This window comes from Rutidosis leptorrhynchoides, chromosome 6, assembly GCF_046630445.1.
Source record: "Rutidosis leptorrhynchoides isolate AG116_Rl617_1_P2 chromosome 6, CSIRO_AGI_Rlap_v1, whole genome shotgun sequence".
In the NCBI taxonomy this organism is placed as follows: Eukaryota; Viridiplantae; Streptophyta; class Magnoliopsida; order Asterales; family Asteraceae; genus Rutidosis; species Rutidosis leptorrhynchoides.
Genome location: NC_092338.1, coordinates 83,012,796 through 83,028,787, shown reverse-complemented (window position 1 = coordinate 83,028,787; position 15,992 = coordinate 83,012,796). Strand labels below are relative to the sequence as shown.

Genomic DNA, 15,992 nt, shown 5'->3' with positions numbered 1-15,992 from the left:
CATACGTATGCTATTTGAGTTTAGTACACGTTGGTTTGCGTGTATTGTACATGTTGGTTGCATGTATATTAAAACAGGGGTACTTATTATAACGTTAAAGCTTAGTTACCAGGGTGCTCAATCTTGTAGAATATTTTGATAAACGTTTCTGGATGAAACAACTGAAATCTTGTGATCCACTTTTATATACAGATTATGCGAAACACTAAAACTATGAACTCACCAACCTTTGTGTTGACACTTGTTAGCATGTTTATTCTCAGGTTCCCTAGAAGTCTTCCGCTGTTTGCTTATATGTGATACAAGCTATGTGCATAGAGTCTTGCATGCTTTATTCAAGAAAACGTTGCATTCACAAAACCATCATCATGTATCCATTTTGACTGCATTGTCAACGGAAGTATTATTGTAAACTATTATTTACGGTGATTGTCTATATGTAGAAATCATCAGATGTCGAAAACCTTGGAATTAAATATTCATTTATGGTATGCCTTTTCAAAAGAATGCAATGTTTACAAAACGTATCATATAGAGGTCAAATACCTCGCAATGAAATCAATGAATGACGTGTTCGTCCATATGGATTTGGAGCGATCGTCACAAAATGCAACCACACGTACGAATATGCATATATTCACTAACAACGATTATGGAACTTATATATAAAAACACTAGACCAAAGGTATACATCCGACAAACGTATAATATATTGATGTATATACGTTATATTTGACAGTAAAAGTGTATTCTAAGAAATTTTGGTACTTATACGTGTTTATTCATGCTCGTAAACTCGCTAAAATCTCAATTATAATAAACATGCGTCCCAAATTCGTCCCTAATTACCGGCGGATTAGGGACGGATTTATGGACGTAGCTAATCTGTCGGTAATCTGTCGCAAAACTTATATTTAGGGACAGATTACCGACGGACGAGTCGCCGTAGTTAATCCGTCGCTAAACCGTCGCAAATGTGTTTTTTTTTTTAGTTCGTTGGAAAGTGGTCGGAAATTCGTCGGTAATTAGGGACGGAATTATAGGCCGTCGCAAATCTGAAGCTAATTCCAGATTTTCTAGTAGTGTGATTTTGTGATACCCGTGACCAAGTGGGTCGAAATACTCGATTAAGAATGTGACACCACGATTCTAGTCTCAAACTAGTTACAGATTCTCAATCCACTACATATTATATAACAACATAGACATAGAAATTAACATCTAATTGAAATTTTAATTACATAAGTAAGTACATATTACATATGTATGTATATAGTACTAGCCATCTAGTATGAGCATATATATATATATATATATATATATATATATATATATATATATATATATATATATATATATATATATATATATATATATATATATCATGAACTTTCATTTCATTGTAAAATCACATGATGATAGTCATGACATCATCATGACAAAGAGAAGCCATATATGTTCTCTTCACCTTCAACTTTATAGCAAGATCCATTTGAAAACCTTAGTTGATGAGGTAATATATTATGTTCCATTTGAGGTAAGCTAGAGAGGTGGTGGTAATTATCATCACCATAAATATGGTTATCATCTTGATGACAATAATTTCTACTACCAAAAACTTGAGGATCATGATCATAATCATCAAAGTTGTTGCCAAAACTTATCATTGTCTGGTGAAGCCAAATTTAGAGATTTTAAGTACTTGACATATCGAATGGCTTCCTCAAGCATGGAAACTGTGTCCATGTTTCTTGAGTCACTACCTGGAATCATGCTTTTTAGAATCTTGAATTTTTCACTTATTCTGTTCCTTCTTTCTCTTGCAGCTACACTTTGTGGGTCAGTAGAGAGTTGGGTCATATTGCTATCTCTTTTGATTCTCTTTTCCTTCCCTACTACTCTTCCATGAAATGTTTTGTTGTTTGTTATAACTGGAGAAGATGAATGGAAATCAGGGTAGTTTCTGTAGTGAAAATAGGAATCCATGTGAGTTTTTGAGTTGTGTTTGTTGCTGATAGAGAGAAAGAAAGAATCTGAATGAGAATTTGATGCTTGAAGGAAACTGTTACAGTACTATATAAGGTGATGAGAGAGTCAGTTTTTTAGGGTAAGAATTGCAACATAATTATTTCTACTGCATCTGAAACTAGATAAAATAAATTTAAAATATTATTTTATAGTGAAAACACTACTAATGTTTCATTTTTCAAATATATTAATCTATATTAATTAAATAAGATCACAATTTAAAATTCTCGCATTAATTACAAAGAAGATCATATCAGTGTTCTAAAATGAATTAAAAAAAAAAAAAAATTGAATTTTAAGTGATACTTAAGTAATATACGTTAATAGTTTGACTAAAACCTTTTTTCATACTTATATATGAGCGAGTCAATGCGAACTATAAAATTAAATAGAGAATTCATTATATCACGGTATTAATTTCATATTCTACATAATATAAAACGTATAAGAAAATATAGTGACCAGCGCCATTTTATTTTTTTAGCATAAATAACGAAAACTATATAACTGACTCTTTCATCGGAAGATGAAGGAGACGAACAAAGATACATACGACACATCAAGGCTCGGGAACAATAAACAAACCCTCTCAATCGAGCTAACGCTAACTAAAACCGACCCATCAAACGACCTGAAAAAACAATAAAAACATCACACACACCAAACAAGCAACAAAAACAACAATGACAAAACAACATCAACAAGATCCTACATCAAACATACCTAACACAAAAAAACCCACACAGAATACCATCCGATTACCACTAGTTAATGTCACATACGACCATTATATTAGATAATAATACTAGATAGATAGATAGATCATCTTGAAGTTGTTGGACTGACGGGTCCTTCGAGTTTAGTTGTAGCTTTAGTCGTTTTTCTTGAACTGCGAATTTCTATTAATAAACACCTCTCTATCAAATTGCTAGAAGAGGGAACAACCAACGATTACAAAGGATTTAAAAGCCAGTCATCCCAACGAATGTTACTTTTACCTCTGTGACGTAAGCAATAATAAGAAGTGATACAGATCGAATCGAATAGAAGGCGTTTCTTCAAAGAATTATTGCCATGAACCACACCGGCCATTGCAATATCTCCACAAATACCATAAGGAAATCGAGACTATAACGTAAAGTCTATTTTAGTCGTTTGTTTGCTGGCATCGTTAACCTTTGTCCACTATGTTAGTGACTTGAATGTGTTTGGTTTAGCTAAGTTGTTTTTGTTCACTTGTTTATTATGTTTCTCGACTAGGCTAATTTCTTTTTCTTGTTTTATCAATTTTGTATATGTTGATCTTCCTATCTTTTTATTTATATTATTATTATTATTTTGTAAAAAGTGTAAGGGACTATAGATTATAGATTATAGATCAATACATGATGATTAAAACTGTAAGAGATGGAGCATGTGATTGAGGAGGATTATATGGCCTGAGACATGTCTGACGTCATTATTTGAAGCAAACATTGGTTTAGATTCTTGTGTCTTTTTTCGGATCATTTTGGCCCGTGCAAACCAAGTGTTTCCTTTGGTACATATAAAATTGGGTAGTAACCCGCTTTCATTGGCTAAAACATGTTCAAAAATAAACAAAATATATTTTTTTTTACTTCCCATGTAATATAGAGTCATGCTTGTGCCACTAATTTTTTATAAAATATAATCTATAAAATAAGTTGCCAAAATAAATTAACTAATCATATTATTTTAACATTTTTCTTATCTCTCTTGTCTCTGTTTCGATTATTAGTCCATGACATTTTGTAAGTTTGTTCTTGTTAAATTTGTGTAATTCTATTAAAATCTGTAATTATATTACGCTTTTACAGTGGCTCTACTAGAAAAAGTAAAAATGATATTTGAAATATCATTAACCTATTGAAATGGGTGGGGCTGAATGCACCCGGAGGAGAGGACCCTGAAATCGAAATAGATTTGAGGGTATCATTCATGTCTCTTTCAAGCGACTATGACTACATTCATTAACAGAAAACACAACCAAAAAAGAGTGAAATAACATGAGAAAGGGGGCCTAGAGAATACTTTTTAACTAAAAACAAAACAATCCTAGTAAATTTGCCTTTAATTTTTATCATAGTTGAAGCCATGAATCCACATTATGGAAAAGGAGTTGGATGAAAATTATTTGATTCAAGTGATTTTTATTTTTTTTTACATCAGTTTGGGATCACCATGGTGACACTACCACCCACGCGTTCATCTCCCGTAGTTACATTAACCGCCCCCAACTAATGCCTCCCTCTTTGCTGCCCCCGCACTAAGCGAAAAGCGACTTGAATGGATACTTCAGGTCAGAGATAACATTGAGTGCAATGTTGCATCCCAACATAGTCAACTCCTGATCTCTCGCTAAGAGAGACATGACACTATCAGCTGAGCTATAACCCAATGTTTGATTCAAGTGATTTTATTTCAACGTTGAAAATAAATCTTGAAAAGGATAATAATTCTCACGTGGAACATTTTATTTTATACGCTAAAGTTACAAAATTATTGTTGCGTATATTTTTAACACGCGTATAAAATTTGATCTACGAATCAAGAGAGCGAGTAGTAAACTCAGAAGTCTGGTAGTAAAATCAGGAGAGCTAGTAGTAAAACACTGATTCTTTTAAGGGGTCTTACAATTAGAGGTGTCATTGGTTAGAGAATTGATATTTTCACCATCAAATTTGATAAACACATCACAATTGTATTGTATTAAGTATTTATGCACGCATTCGTGATCATCCTAGTGAGTCGAAAATTAAATTGATATGATTCAATCCACTACCAGAAACGAGACTTTCACTAGCAGCCCAAACCAAGTACTTGTCGTCTCCAAGAAACTCGTCGTTGACTTGTAGTCAGCCATCAAACGTTGGCGTAACCTTGTCGCTAAGTGTACTCCGGTCAACGACAAACATTCATTCCGACATGTGGGACCCATTTTAAACCTTCAACAAAACTATTCGAATCTGTCGATATATTTCTAAAACTCTTTGGATTAAAAAAATTATCGAGTTCACTTCATACACCCACCACCCATGGGTCAGAATCTCTTGGCCACTGTCCTCTGGCCACCATCAGTGGCCTCCACCAACTTGGGTGATGAACCACCATTAGGGATGGTAATGGATCGGATATGGATCGGGTGATGCTATATCCATATCCATATCCATTTAGTTTTTGTTCATCCATAATCCATATCCATATCCTAATCCATTTAATTTCAGTTCATCCATCCATATCCATATCCACTGGATGTAGCGGGTTAATGGATATTCATTGGATATTAAAACGATGTTATAATATTTTCTAATATGCGATGAAAACAAAAACGTAGTATAACAAAAGTATATATAACATGACATAATCAAAGTATATATACAAGAATGTGTAATCTTTGTAGAAGATAGAATACATTTGTTGACTTTATATTACTATCAAACATATATTATGAAAAATTAAATATATAATTTGATCGTTTATATTGTTAGATATATGTGTTTTATTGTAATATATCATAGTTATTCCATTATAAGGTTGTAAGAAAAATGTAAATCTAACGAAAATTGCATTTGTAATATTAAATATTTAAGAATATATTATATTTATGTATTTGTATATGTATTTCGGGTGTTAATGGATATATCCATGGAAGAAACTTTTCATCCATGTCCATATCCATATCCATATTCATTTAGGTTCATCCATATCCATTTAGGTTCATCCATATCCATTTAACTTCATCTATATTCATCACGAAGCGGGTGGATCGGATGAATATTCGCTGGATCGGGTGGTCAGTGCCATCTCTAACATCACAGCTACAAGAGATCAAGCACCACATTTAACGGTGGCCACCACCAATAGGGTGGTGGACCACCACACGCTGCCAGCACAAGGAAGCCAATATATGAAACAACAGAAGTAGTGGTGTGATACCTCCACCACCACTACAGTCAAGGGCCACCACCAACAGGGTGGTGGAACACCCAACATCCACGGAGGTCGAGACCTCTAAGGCACCGTCAGTAGCCTCCACCAACTGGGTTGTGGACTACCACAGCTACCGGAGATCAAGCACCACAAACACCAATGGCCACCACAAGCCCCGACGGCCACCACAAGGAAGCCAAGATCTAAAACAACAGTAGTCCTGGCGTGATACCCCTACCACCACTACAGTCGGTGACCACCACCAACATGGTGGTGGACAACCAACCGCCCGTCGAGCAATGAGACCACCTGCGAACTCCAATGCCGGAATAGAGTGTAGATTAGGCGACCATAGGGGATCTAACAACCTAAGCCAAACCACCGTTTAAAGTCAGTAGGATCGAAACTCTGTCCACCGATAAAGGAAAACAAGCTGTTGCCTGCATAACACGAACAGCACCGTGAGATCTAGAGGTCACCACGCCGGAATAAAAGCTTGCAGACATCTAAAACCCTTCCCACCGCAAGACGATGGAGGAAGGTTTGGACCATCGAACATGCTCTGAGGCTGTCGAGAACTTCACGATCATACGAAAGAAAAAAGACATAAGGTGGAAGAAGGAGACGACATACCAAAGAATATAAGTCTCCAAACCACCAGCGAGATAACGATGGCCAAAGGAAGTAGCTCTGCAAAAGATATTGAGAATGCTGATTTATTATGACATACCAGAGGGATCTAAAGGACTGACTTTGTTGGGCTATTGAGAATGCTGATTTATTAGGGAGTTTGAATCTGATGGGCCCTGCTGGTATCGATCCTGTAAAATGTGTCCATATGAGTGTTCAGTGTTTAATAGGTATGAATAATTTTGGTCAAAATCTAAATAAAAAGGTTGTGAGGCCATTAATATTAACTTTTTCTTCTACATCTTCTGCCTTCTCTATCATGTTTATTATCTCTCAAAAGTTAACCAAATACATACAAGCATCACAGCTAAAAGCTAGACTACAACACCATTTCAAACCATCAAGAGGCCAGGTATACAATTACAATAAAATCTGAGTTTAGAGCCATAAAGATTAAAGACGTGTAAAATCATCATTCATCATCATCCCCAATTATAAAACATGCAACGATTTAAGATGGGGCCGAATGCGAACTATGTTGTAGAAGCACTTGAACCAAGCTTTTCTTCAAGCTTGTTTTCCTCCAAGATTCTTTTGAACTCCTCCTCACTTGCTGCAATCAAACGCTTCATAGCATCAAACGTCGTGAGCCTAATACTGCAACAACACAGCAAAACGAAAAGTTAAGTTGGTTGAATGATAAATGGATAAACTTAGAGGTGACGAAATTGGCAGGTCATGTAGGTGGGGTAACACGTTAAAGCGGGTAACACTTAATTGCGGGTTAGATTGGATTGGATCGACTTGTAGCTGCTATTTTCACCCAACATCTTATTTTATAGTAACTTTTTTTTAATAAAGCCACATTTTGAAGATATATTGCAATTTAATACAACTTGAAGTAATTAAGCAAACCTGCTGTTTGGTAGAGTTTTGAGTGCGTTTGGCACAAAACCCCTGTATAAGCCAGCAACACCGTCACGCGCAATAATACCTGCACAAACTTATACAGTTAAATATACCAGTTACCATTTTTCTCTAGTCATGTTTAATGAATCATGTTTCATTACAGATTTGCAGGCAAAACGGGTCGGGCCATGGTTGTGTTGAAAAGAAAGCATATTTGTCCACAACAATATCATTAAAAATATCAAATGCATATGTCTAGATCTTCGAATCAACCAATTTACGAGGTTGTATGTATCAACAATAGACTGCAGACGACTTTAGACCGTCTTGGACCCATTCAACCCATTTGACATGTTCAGTTTATAGCTAGATTTTTTATTTGATCTCTTTGAGTTAAAAGCCAAATGAACCCATTATTAAGTAAATAGATCAAAAGTTCCTCCTCAACTGGTTTGAGTGTAATCTTACCTGAACTATTTTTCTTTTTTATTTCTTCAGCATATATTCAGTAAAGCATTTTTTTTTTTTTTTTTTTTTTTTTTTGTGAAAAGCTTGGCAAAAGCTACATGATGTTACCTGGAAACGCATCGAAAACGGTCTTATAAGGTGTACCCCTCATTTGCATTTGTCTTCTTATAGTGTCCAACGGGTAGCACGTAAGTGTCCCAACAGCAGCTGCCATAAATGCAGTGACTAGTGAAGCTTCTGTTTTGTTACGGAACCTTTCGGGCAAAGACTTCTTTACCCTGTTAATTAATGGTCAAACAAGTCAACTTTATAATCCAATTATGGTGTAGTATCATCATGGTAAAAACAAAAGTATTGCCAAACGAGATGTTAATAACTAAAGTTTCCATGTTAAAAAAATTAATGCCTACTAAGAAACAAATTTTGAAGTCCAAAAGAAGTTTTTTTTTTTTTTTTTTTACTTTTTAACTTTAAAAAAAGAAAAAGAAAAAAAAAAAAAAAAACAGTTAGGCATAAATCGTCAACATCTTGAAATTAAAATGGAGATATCCCTCTTGATATTAAAATGGTAGGCTCACAAGTCAAAAACGCAAAAATTGACTGCAACGTAGGGGGCTATACTAATGAGAGAAGGTACAAGTCCCCTATACAAAGATCCGAGTCCTTCCTCTTTTAGCATATTTACTACAACCTGAAATTAGAGCAACACACAACTTTAGAAACAGAAAGTATAAACCATGAACAAAGACACAAATAGGCTGGTCAAAACGTTTGGGTTGAAATGGTTCTTTAGTACAGTTGAAATGGGTCAGACATGTTGCATTATCTCGCAAACACTACTTAGTCCACTTATTAAAATGTCTTATTAGTAAACTTTCTGTTTGAGCAAAAAATACTCGTGCACTCATTACACGCCTTTTAATACACACGTCCCTAAAGGCACCTAAATAGTTAAAATTACGTAATAATGATTAGAAGGCTGATTTTGGCATAATAGATTTTTGGCATCTGTTAGGTTCTGTCCAGTTTGACCCATTCCCCGTTTCACTACTAATAAAACACAACCCGAAATCGTCCCATTCATAAGGAACGGGTTGAAATTGTAGCCACGAGTAAACATCAATCTTACATTGGTCATTGTTTGATACCCAGGATCAACCGCCATTCGTAATCTGAGAACATCTAGTGGGTACGTCACCTGAAATGAAAATAATCTCAACATTATTTTATTTTATTATTGTATAATTTATTTATAAGAAAAAAGAGTTAATAGATGATCGTACAAATGTAGATGTCATGCCAGCACAAGCACCAGCAGCTAATCTTCCAATAACAGAAAGCTCGCCATCCTTACTAAAAAGTTTCTGCAAAGTTAACATTGAATCTAAGTACCTAATAAACGGGACCCAAAATATAATTATAATACATCGCGATTAAAAGACACTCGGAGAATAAAAGTATTAATGGCCTTAGCGGCTAAGCATGTTGATATTTTTTAGAAAAAGCCAACTTGATATCGTTATATGATATCGATTAAACGTGCTTCAGCCAGTCCAGAATCAAATTCAGTCACTCTGCTATTAAAATTTTAACAATATGATATTCGAGTGTTCGGAAAAAATTAACTAACAGATATAACAGCCAAAATAAGACATTTTTGAAGAGAACTGAAGGTCATATTTGTAAAATGAGCGTTTAAGTCTACTGAACTTGTAAATAGGTAATTATATATTACTTTTTAGATAATCTTTTTTGTTAAAGCTGGTATAACATATTATACGATAATAACAAATAGAAGCCTAATCTGTTTATGAAATGTTAAAAAAAATTGATTGCAACTCGCATCCAGATAATTAGTTCCAAACTGTAAATCCAAATACACCTATTACAATAGCAAAGTGGTCACATCACTTGTTTGAGGAGAAAATGAAAAACAATGCAAAATATGTGAACATACTTGACAAAATAAGTACCTTTTATACTATAGTGACCAAAACTTATTTGACTCGGTAATATAAGCCTAAAAATATATTATATCCCACATAGCAGATATCCCTAACAACTACACGCAAAAAAAAGTTTCCACTTTCAACATACCTTATACGACTCGTAAGCAAATAGTTGGACTGCACTATAAGGAAGAATACGTATCACCTGCAACAATGCGGTAATCTCAAAAGAAAAAATAAACAAAAATCTTGATGACTAATCGATGACATAATGCTAAAATACGGAGTGAACGGAGTAAGGCACCTGAGCAAGGTTACCCTTCCAGTACCCTTTTACACCTTCTTGTTTTCCAACAGTAATAACTGCCTGCAATATATCTCATTTATCAAACCAAGATAAAAAAAGTGAGATAAAACTTATTGAGAGAAATGACAGTTGTAACATGTAAAAACAAGTATCTTTGAAGTTTAAGCAACATTTCCTTATTGAGACATATTTCGATCTAAATTGAGCACTTTGCCAATTGCCAATTGCAATTCATTGTAGAATAACGGGTGATGGCATTAATCTAGTGTAAAAATTCATCTCATTTGACTCTGTAAGCAATTCAATAGAAGTACTAAGTTGCCTTCAACTATATGTCATAATATTAGAATCATGAAACTTTGCCGATATACAGAAGGTTGCGATAAGTATGAAACATTTATCTCAAAATTTTACTAGCTATGGAATTATATATTAGGTGATATACAAAAAATTAGAGAAATAAACAAAGAATAAATATAAGAAAACTGAATATTATATTTATATACCTCTATAAATCCAATTGTTTTCTTTGCACTTTCTTGCCCAACTCTTAATCCATGAGTCTGCAAAATGAGTAAAAAAACAAACAAATAAAATTTAATGAGGATAATAGGCCAAGTAGTTAAAAGGGCATCTTTTGTCATTTCAGTTCACATTCACAAATTTTTTTTTTTTAAAGTCAAACTCACACACACCATTAACACGAATATTTACAACCACGAATATGTACCAGGTGAGACTTGAACCCTCAACCTCTTGGTTGGAGGGCCAACACGATGGGCAAATGCCCTTTGGTGTTCACATTCACAAATAATAGAAAGATTCTGAAGATACATATCATGGGTCCCAATAAACACTTCAACAAAATTATAGTTTTACAAAATTAAACTACACGAATTGGAACACAAAAGATTATTATTGAACATTTGTAATTTTGTAAACCCAAAATTACAAGAATTGGTCAATGCTGTTGCTAAAGTAAGAAATACTAAACCATAAAAAATTAATTATGAAATGATATTACCTGCATGATGAGTTTAATCCGGTCAAGAGGTGCAGTAACAGTTTTAGCAGCGGCGCCGGCAATGGCGCCGGCAGTGAACAAGGCAGCTTCTTTAGGCACTAAAGCAACAATTGCAAGTGGGTGTTTCAAAATTTGCGCCGCCGTGGGTGTGAATTCCGCCGTCGCCGGAAGTCTCTTTTTCTCCGGCATCGAGACGCAAGCGAACCCATTAGCACCGATGAGTTTGGGAGTAGAAAGTAGGTTGTTTTCTTTATATGTTAAGGGTTCAAGATCCGGAATTTTTTTCCAAATTAAAGTTGGGTGGTTATCTTTGTGAATCATTTTGGTGGGTTTGAAAGGTGTAATTGAATCTTGAATCTGAAAGAATTAAAAGGGGTTTTAGTTGTTGTGAAGGAAGATAAGGTAAAAGAACATAAAGATATGTGAAAGGGTTTTTCTAATTTTGTAAAGGGTTTATGAGTATATAATATTTATATATTTATGTTGTCATTATATATTTATTTATTTATTTATTTATTTTTGTTTTAAAAATTTAATAACATTAAACGAATTCAAAAATACAACTGATTCTAAAAGAAATTCAAAAGTACCCAAACAAGCGGCATAACGAGAGCTTTAAATGAGTCGAGCTACTCGCAAACTACCCGAGCTCGACTCGAAACTTAATTCGAATTGAGCCTAAACGAGTCCGAGCTCGAGCTCGAGCCTGAGCTTGAACATATTTTGAAGCTTGTTTAATAAACTAGTCCGAGCTTCATATCTCGAGCTCGAACAAGATCGTGAGCCTAAACAAGCTTTTCATATATACATTAATTATTATTATTATTATATTTGTAATAATATTATACATACATAAGTATATAATAATAGTTACTATTATATAACTGATGGTTAAAATAGTAATATTAAATATGATTATAAGTGTAAAAAATCGCATAATAATAAATATGAAATTAAATTAATTGAGCCCGAACTTAAAATGTTAGGCTCGATTCAAGCCAAGCTTGAGCCTGAGCTCTTTAAAATTTAAAGTCTAATCGAGCTTGAACTCGACTTGACTCGTTACACCTCCAGGCATGATATGTAACCTAAACAAAAAGCACCACTATCAAGGTGAAAGAAAATAGTTGGGTAATGATATAAAGACCCGCAAGTCAAAGGAGAGAGTATTTAGTTTTTTGTGTTTTACTCTGTATTAAAAAGCTGCCATTATATTCTTTCTTGATTGTTTCAAAGTTAATAATATAAATAATGATAAACACGATATAAATTCAATACACTCAATATTTTCCGTTTCTCACTCCATAAATTTAAAAACCCACTAGTCCACTACAATCTTTATGCTGTGATCGCTCCTGGCTCCAAAAAAATAAGAAGTTAACACCACCACCGTTAAATAACTCTAAATCGTTTTCGTAGTCTTGGAAGTGAGCATTTCAAAGATTATAAACTCATCTGTAAAATATATTTTCTTTTATAATTCATTTTTGTATACAAAGTACTAGATATTTTAGCCATGTGGAACACAAAACAATTCCAATCCAATCTATCTATCTATTTCTACTCTATACATGATAATAATACCTTAAATTAGTGAAGCATAGAGTAGAAGGGTCGGGTCGGGTCGGGTCCGGTCTATGCTTGTCAACAATAGAGGTAGATTTAAGGGTCATTCGAGTTTAACTATTCGGTCCGGTGTACCGTGAATAACCCCTTGTAAGATGAGGATCTTGACAGGGGAGGTTAAACGTCGATCCACCATCTAAGATTTATTTGGGTATCACGTTCAAATTCATTACAATTTATTATTAATATTTTTGACAATTTATTTTCAATACCCCACTAAATATTTGATGTAGAACACAAAATAATCCCAATCCAATATATGTTATATCAAATGGAGTTCAACGTAAATATGTAATAATAATAATAATAAAAAATAAATAATAATAATAATAATAATAATAATAATAATAATAATAATAATAATAATAATAATAATAATGACGGCATGCTCTGCCTGTTCAAGGGTTTTTACTGGGGATATTTTTGGGGATCACGCGGTGTCTTGTGCTGGTATGGTGGGTATTAAGCATCGACATAATATTGTTCGGGATTCCCTTGTTGATGTTTGTTATCGATCTGGGATTTCAGCGAGAAAGGAGGTTGACATTGGGTTGTCTGGAGGGAACGACAGGGCCCTTAGACCGGCAGATGTGTTACTTTATTCATGGGATTGTGGTCGCGATGTTTGTGTTGACTTGACAGAGTCTTCTCCTTTTGACACAGTCTGGGCTTTCTGACTTTGTCCCTGGACGTGCTGTGGTTGATGCGGCTCGTCGGAAGCGGGTCAAGTACGAATCTAGCTGTCAGGCGATTGGTTATGGTTTCATTCCTTTCTCATTTTCTTCCCTTGGGGAATTAGAGAAGGATGCTGTTTCTTTGCTAAAGCGGGTTCAGAAGAATTCGATGGCGCAAGATATTGGTGCCGGTGCTGCTGCTCATATTTTTACTATGATAAGTTTTGCTATTGCTGGAGGTGTGAGGGTCCAGATTGTCTCTTGGCTTCCCACTAATTTTTTGTAAGTTTTAAAACTTTTAAGTTTATAATAATAATAATAATAATAATAATAATATTAATAATAAATAATAATAATAAATAATAAATAATATTAATATTATTAATAATAATAATAATAATAATAAAAATGGAAAAAATATTAAATAAGAGACATAATCGTTAAATAATCATTTTCTTTTTACTTTTTGACTTGTGGGTCTTTCCATCTGGAATGTAGGTCTATATAACTAAACCCAAATAGTTTAGAAGAAAATTACCCATTATATACTAAATGTTGGTTATAGTTTTTGTTAGAAGAAATGGATATGGTTGCTTTGTATTTGTGAATGGATGTTATCCCATATAGGTGGGAGGAAGAAGTGGGAGAGGGGTGACTTGGTTATAAAAGGAGTGTTAAGTTTTCATTCCAAATTGCACCAATCAATACTTTAAGTATTTGATTATTTCTTTCTTTCTTACCCTTGTTTGAGAGTTGTATTAGTTAAATATTTTGGAGAGTGTAGTTGGCTTAAGAGAGTCGTATATATCATTGTAACAATTTGTGATATAGTGTATTTCTCTCTTTGGGGGCCGGTAGTTTTTCTCCTGTTTTGAAGTTTCCACGTTAAATCTTGTGTTGTGTATTGTTCTTATTTCTTTACTGTTTTTTCATTGGGCGTTTGTTGGGAATTAGTGAGACCGTAATTTCTCAACAACTGGTATCAGAGCGTCAGGTTTGACGGGGGTCTCGCTTATAGGAGTCGGAGTATGCTCTGTGGTTGCCACGGGAGTGGATCGTCCACATCAGAAACGAGTTCTATTGATCGTATAGGGTATCTGGTTAGACAATATTTTTTCTGATTCGGAGTAAGTGGTGTCTAGAATTTGTAGTGGACCGGGTGTTGGATTTTCCAATTTAACGGATCCTGTGCGCCACTCCACTATATCTGTCGGCCAGTCAAAACGTGAGCAAAATCAGAGAAAGTGTTGTTTATAGGATACGAATACGATGTCGAAGTTCAGTCCAATGAGGTTTGATGTAGAGAAATTTGATAGGAGGATCAATTTTGGCTTATGGCAGGTTTAAGTCAAGGATGTGTTGATTCAGTCTGGTTTCCACAAGGCATTGAAGGGTAAACCCACCCTTGTTCCTGGCAGTGATTCTAGCAGTAAGTTCGATGAAGAAGAATGGGATGATATGAATTTGAGGGCAATAAGTGCGATTCGTTTGTGTCTTGCAAAGAACGTGCTTGCAAATGTGCACGGGTTATCAACGGCAAAGGAGCTTTGGGTTAAATAGAGCAGTTGTACCAGGGTAAGGGCATCTCAAATCGATTGTGTCTTAAAGAAAAATTTCATACTCTGCGTATGGATGGGGGTTTAAAGATTTCAGATCATCTAAGTATTCTTAACGGTATTGTTTCGGAACTGGAGGCTATTGGAGTTAAAATGGATGATGAAGATAAAGCTTTGAGGTTGATATTATCTTTATCATCGTCCTATGAGCACATGAAACCTATTCTAATGTACGGGAAAGAAACGTTGAAGTTTGAAGATGTTACTAGCAAGCTCCTATCCGAGGAGAAAAGATTGGAAGGTAACGGGGTCTCGTCATCAGAAGCTACGGTACTGTTGTGTTCGGATAGGCAGAAGAGAAACTCTAGAAAGAATCTGACATGCTGGAAGTGCGGGAAGACTGGACAGGTAAGGGTTAATTGTCCCGGTGGAGCTAATCCAGCAAATGGCTCCAAAGATGCTAACATTGTCTCCATCATTACGGAGAGTTACGAATTCTTCTGAAGTCACGTCATCCTCATGGTGTGTCCGCGCCATCATGAAAAGGGATATTCGTTAGTAGTTTCACAATTGCACATGGGCATTGGTTTGGCGTTTATGCAGGTTGTGTGGTGGAAACGGATGTTGTAGCTGATGAAACTTCCAGGGAAAGCCAAACAGGAAGTTGCACCATAACAGTTCAGCTGGGTATACAACATGTGCTGATATAAAATGCTTGAAATGTGATATTCTAAGTGCTATACTCTTTATGGTGGAGTATGATAATTCTGTTTAGAGTTATGATTGTCTGTTATGACAATGATTGTCGGGTCTTGATAATGTTCGATGAAGATGCAAATTTTATTTCTTGGGTTAGAGGTAATGTCAGCG

General features: G+C 34.8%; 1 protein-coding gene across 1 annotated transcript; it reads right to left on the bottom strand.

The window, feature by feature from the left end:
- Positions 1 to 6,879: 6,879 nt before the first annotated feature.
- On the bottom strand, positions 6,880 to 11,691 carry LOC139852502 (thylakoid ADP,ATP carrier protein, chloroplastic-like). The gene is made up of 10 exons (XM_071841804.1): positions 11,267 to 11,691; positions 10,749 to 10,805; positions 10,240 to 10,302; positions 10,084 to 10,140; positions 9,270 to 9,350; positions 9,116 to 9,184; positions 8,565 to 8,677; positions 8,095 to 8,264; positions 7,525 to 7,603; positions 6,880 to 7,266 (listed from the first exon to the last, which is right to left on the bottom strand). Exons 1-10 carry the CDS (start codon positions 11,585 to 11,587, stop codon positions 7,143 to 7,145), a joined length of 1,134 nt encoding a protein of 377 aa, XP_071697905.1. The 5' UTR covers positions 11,588 to 11,691; the 3' UTR covers positions 6,880 to 7,142.
- Positions 11,692 to 15,992: the final 4,301 nt, after the last annotated feature.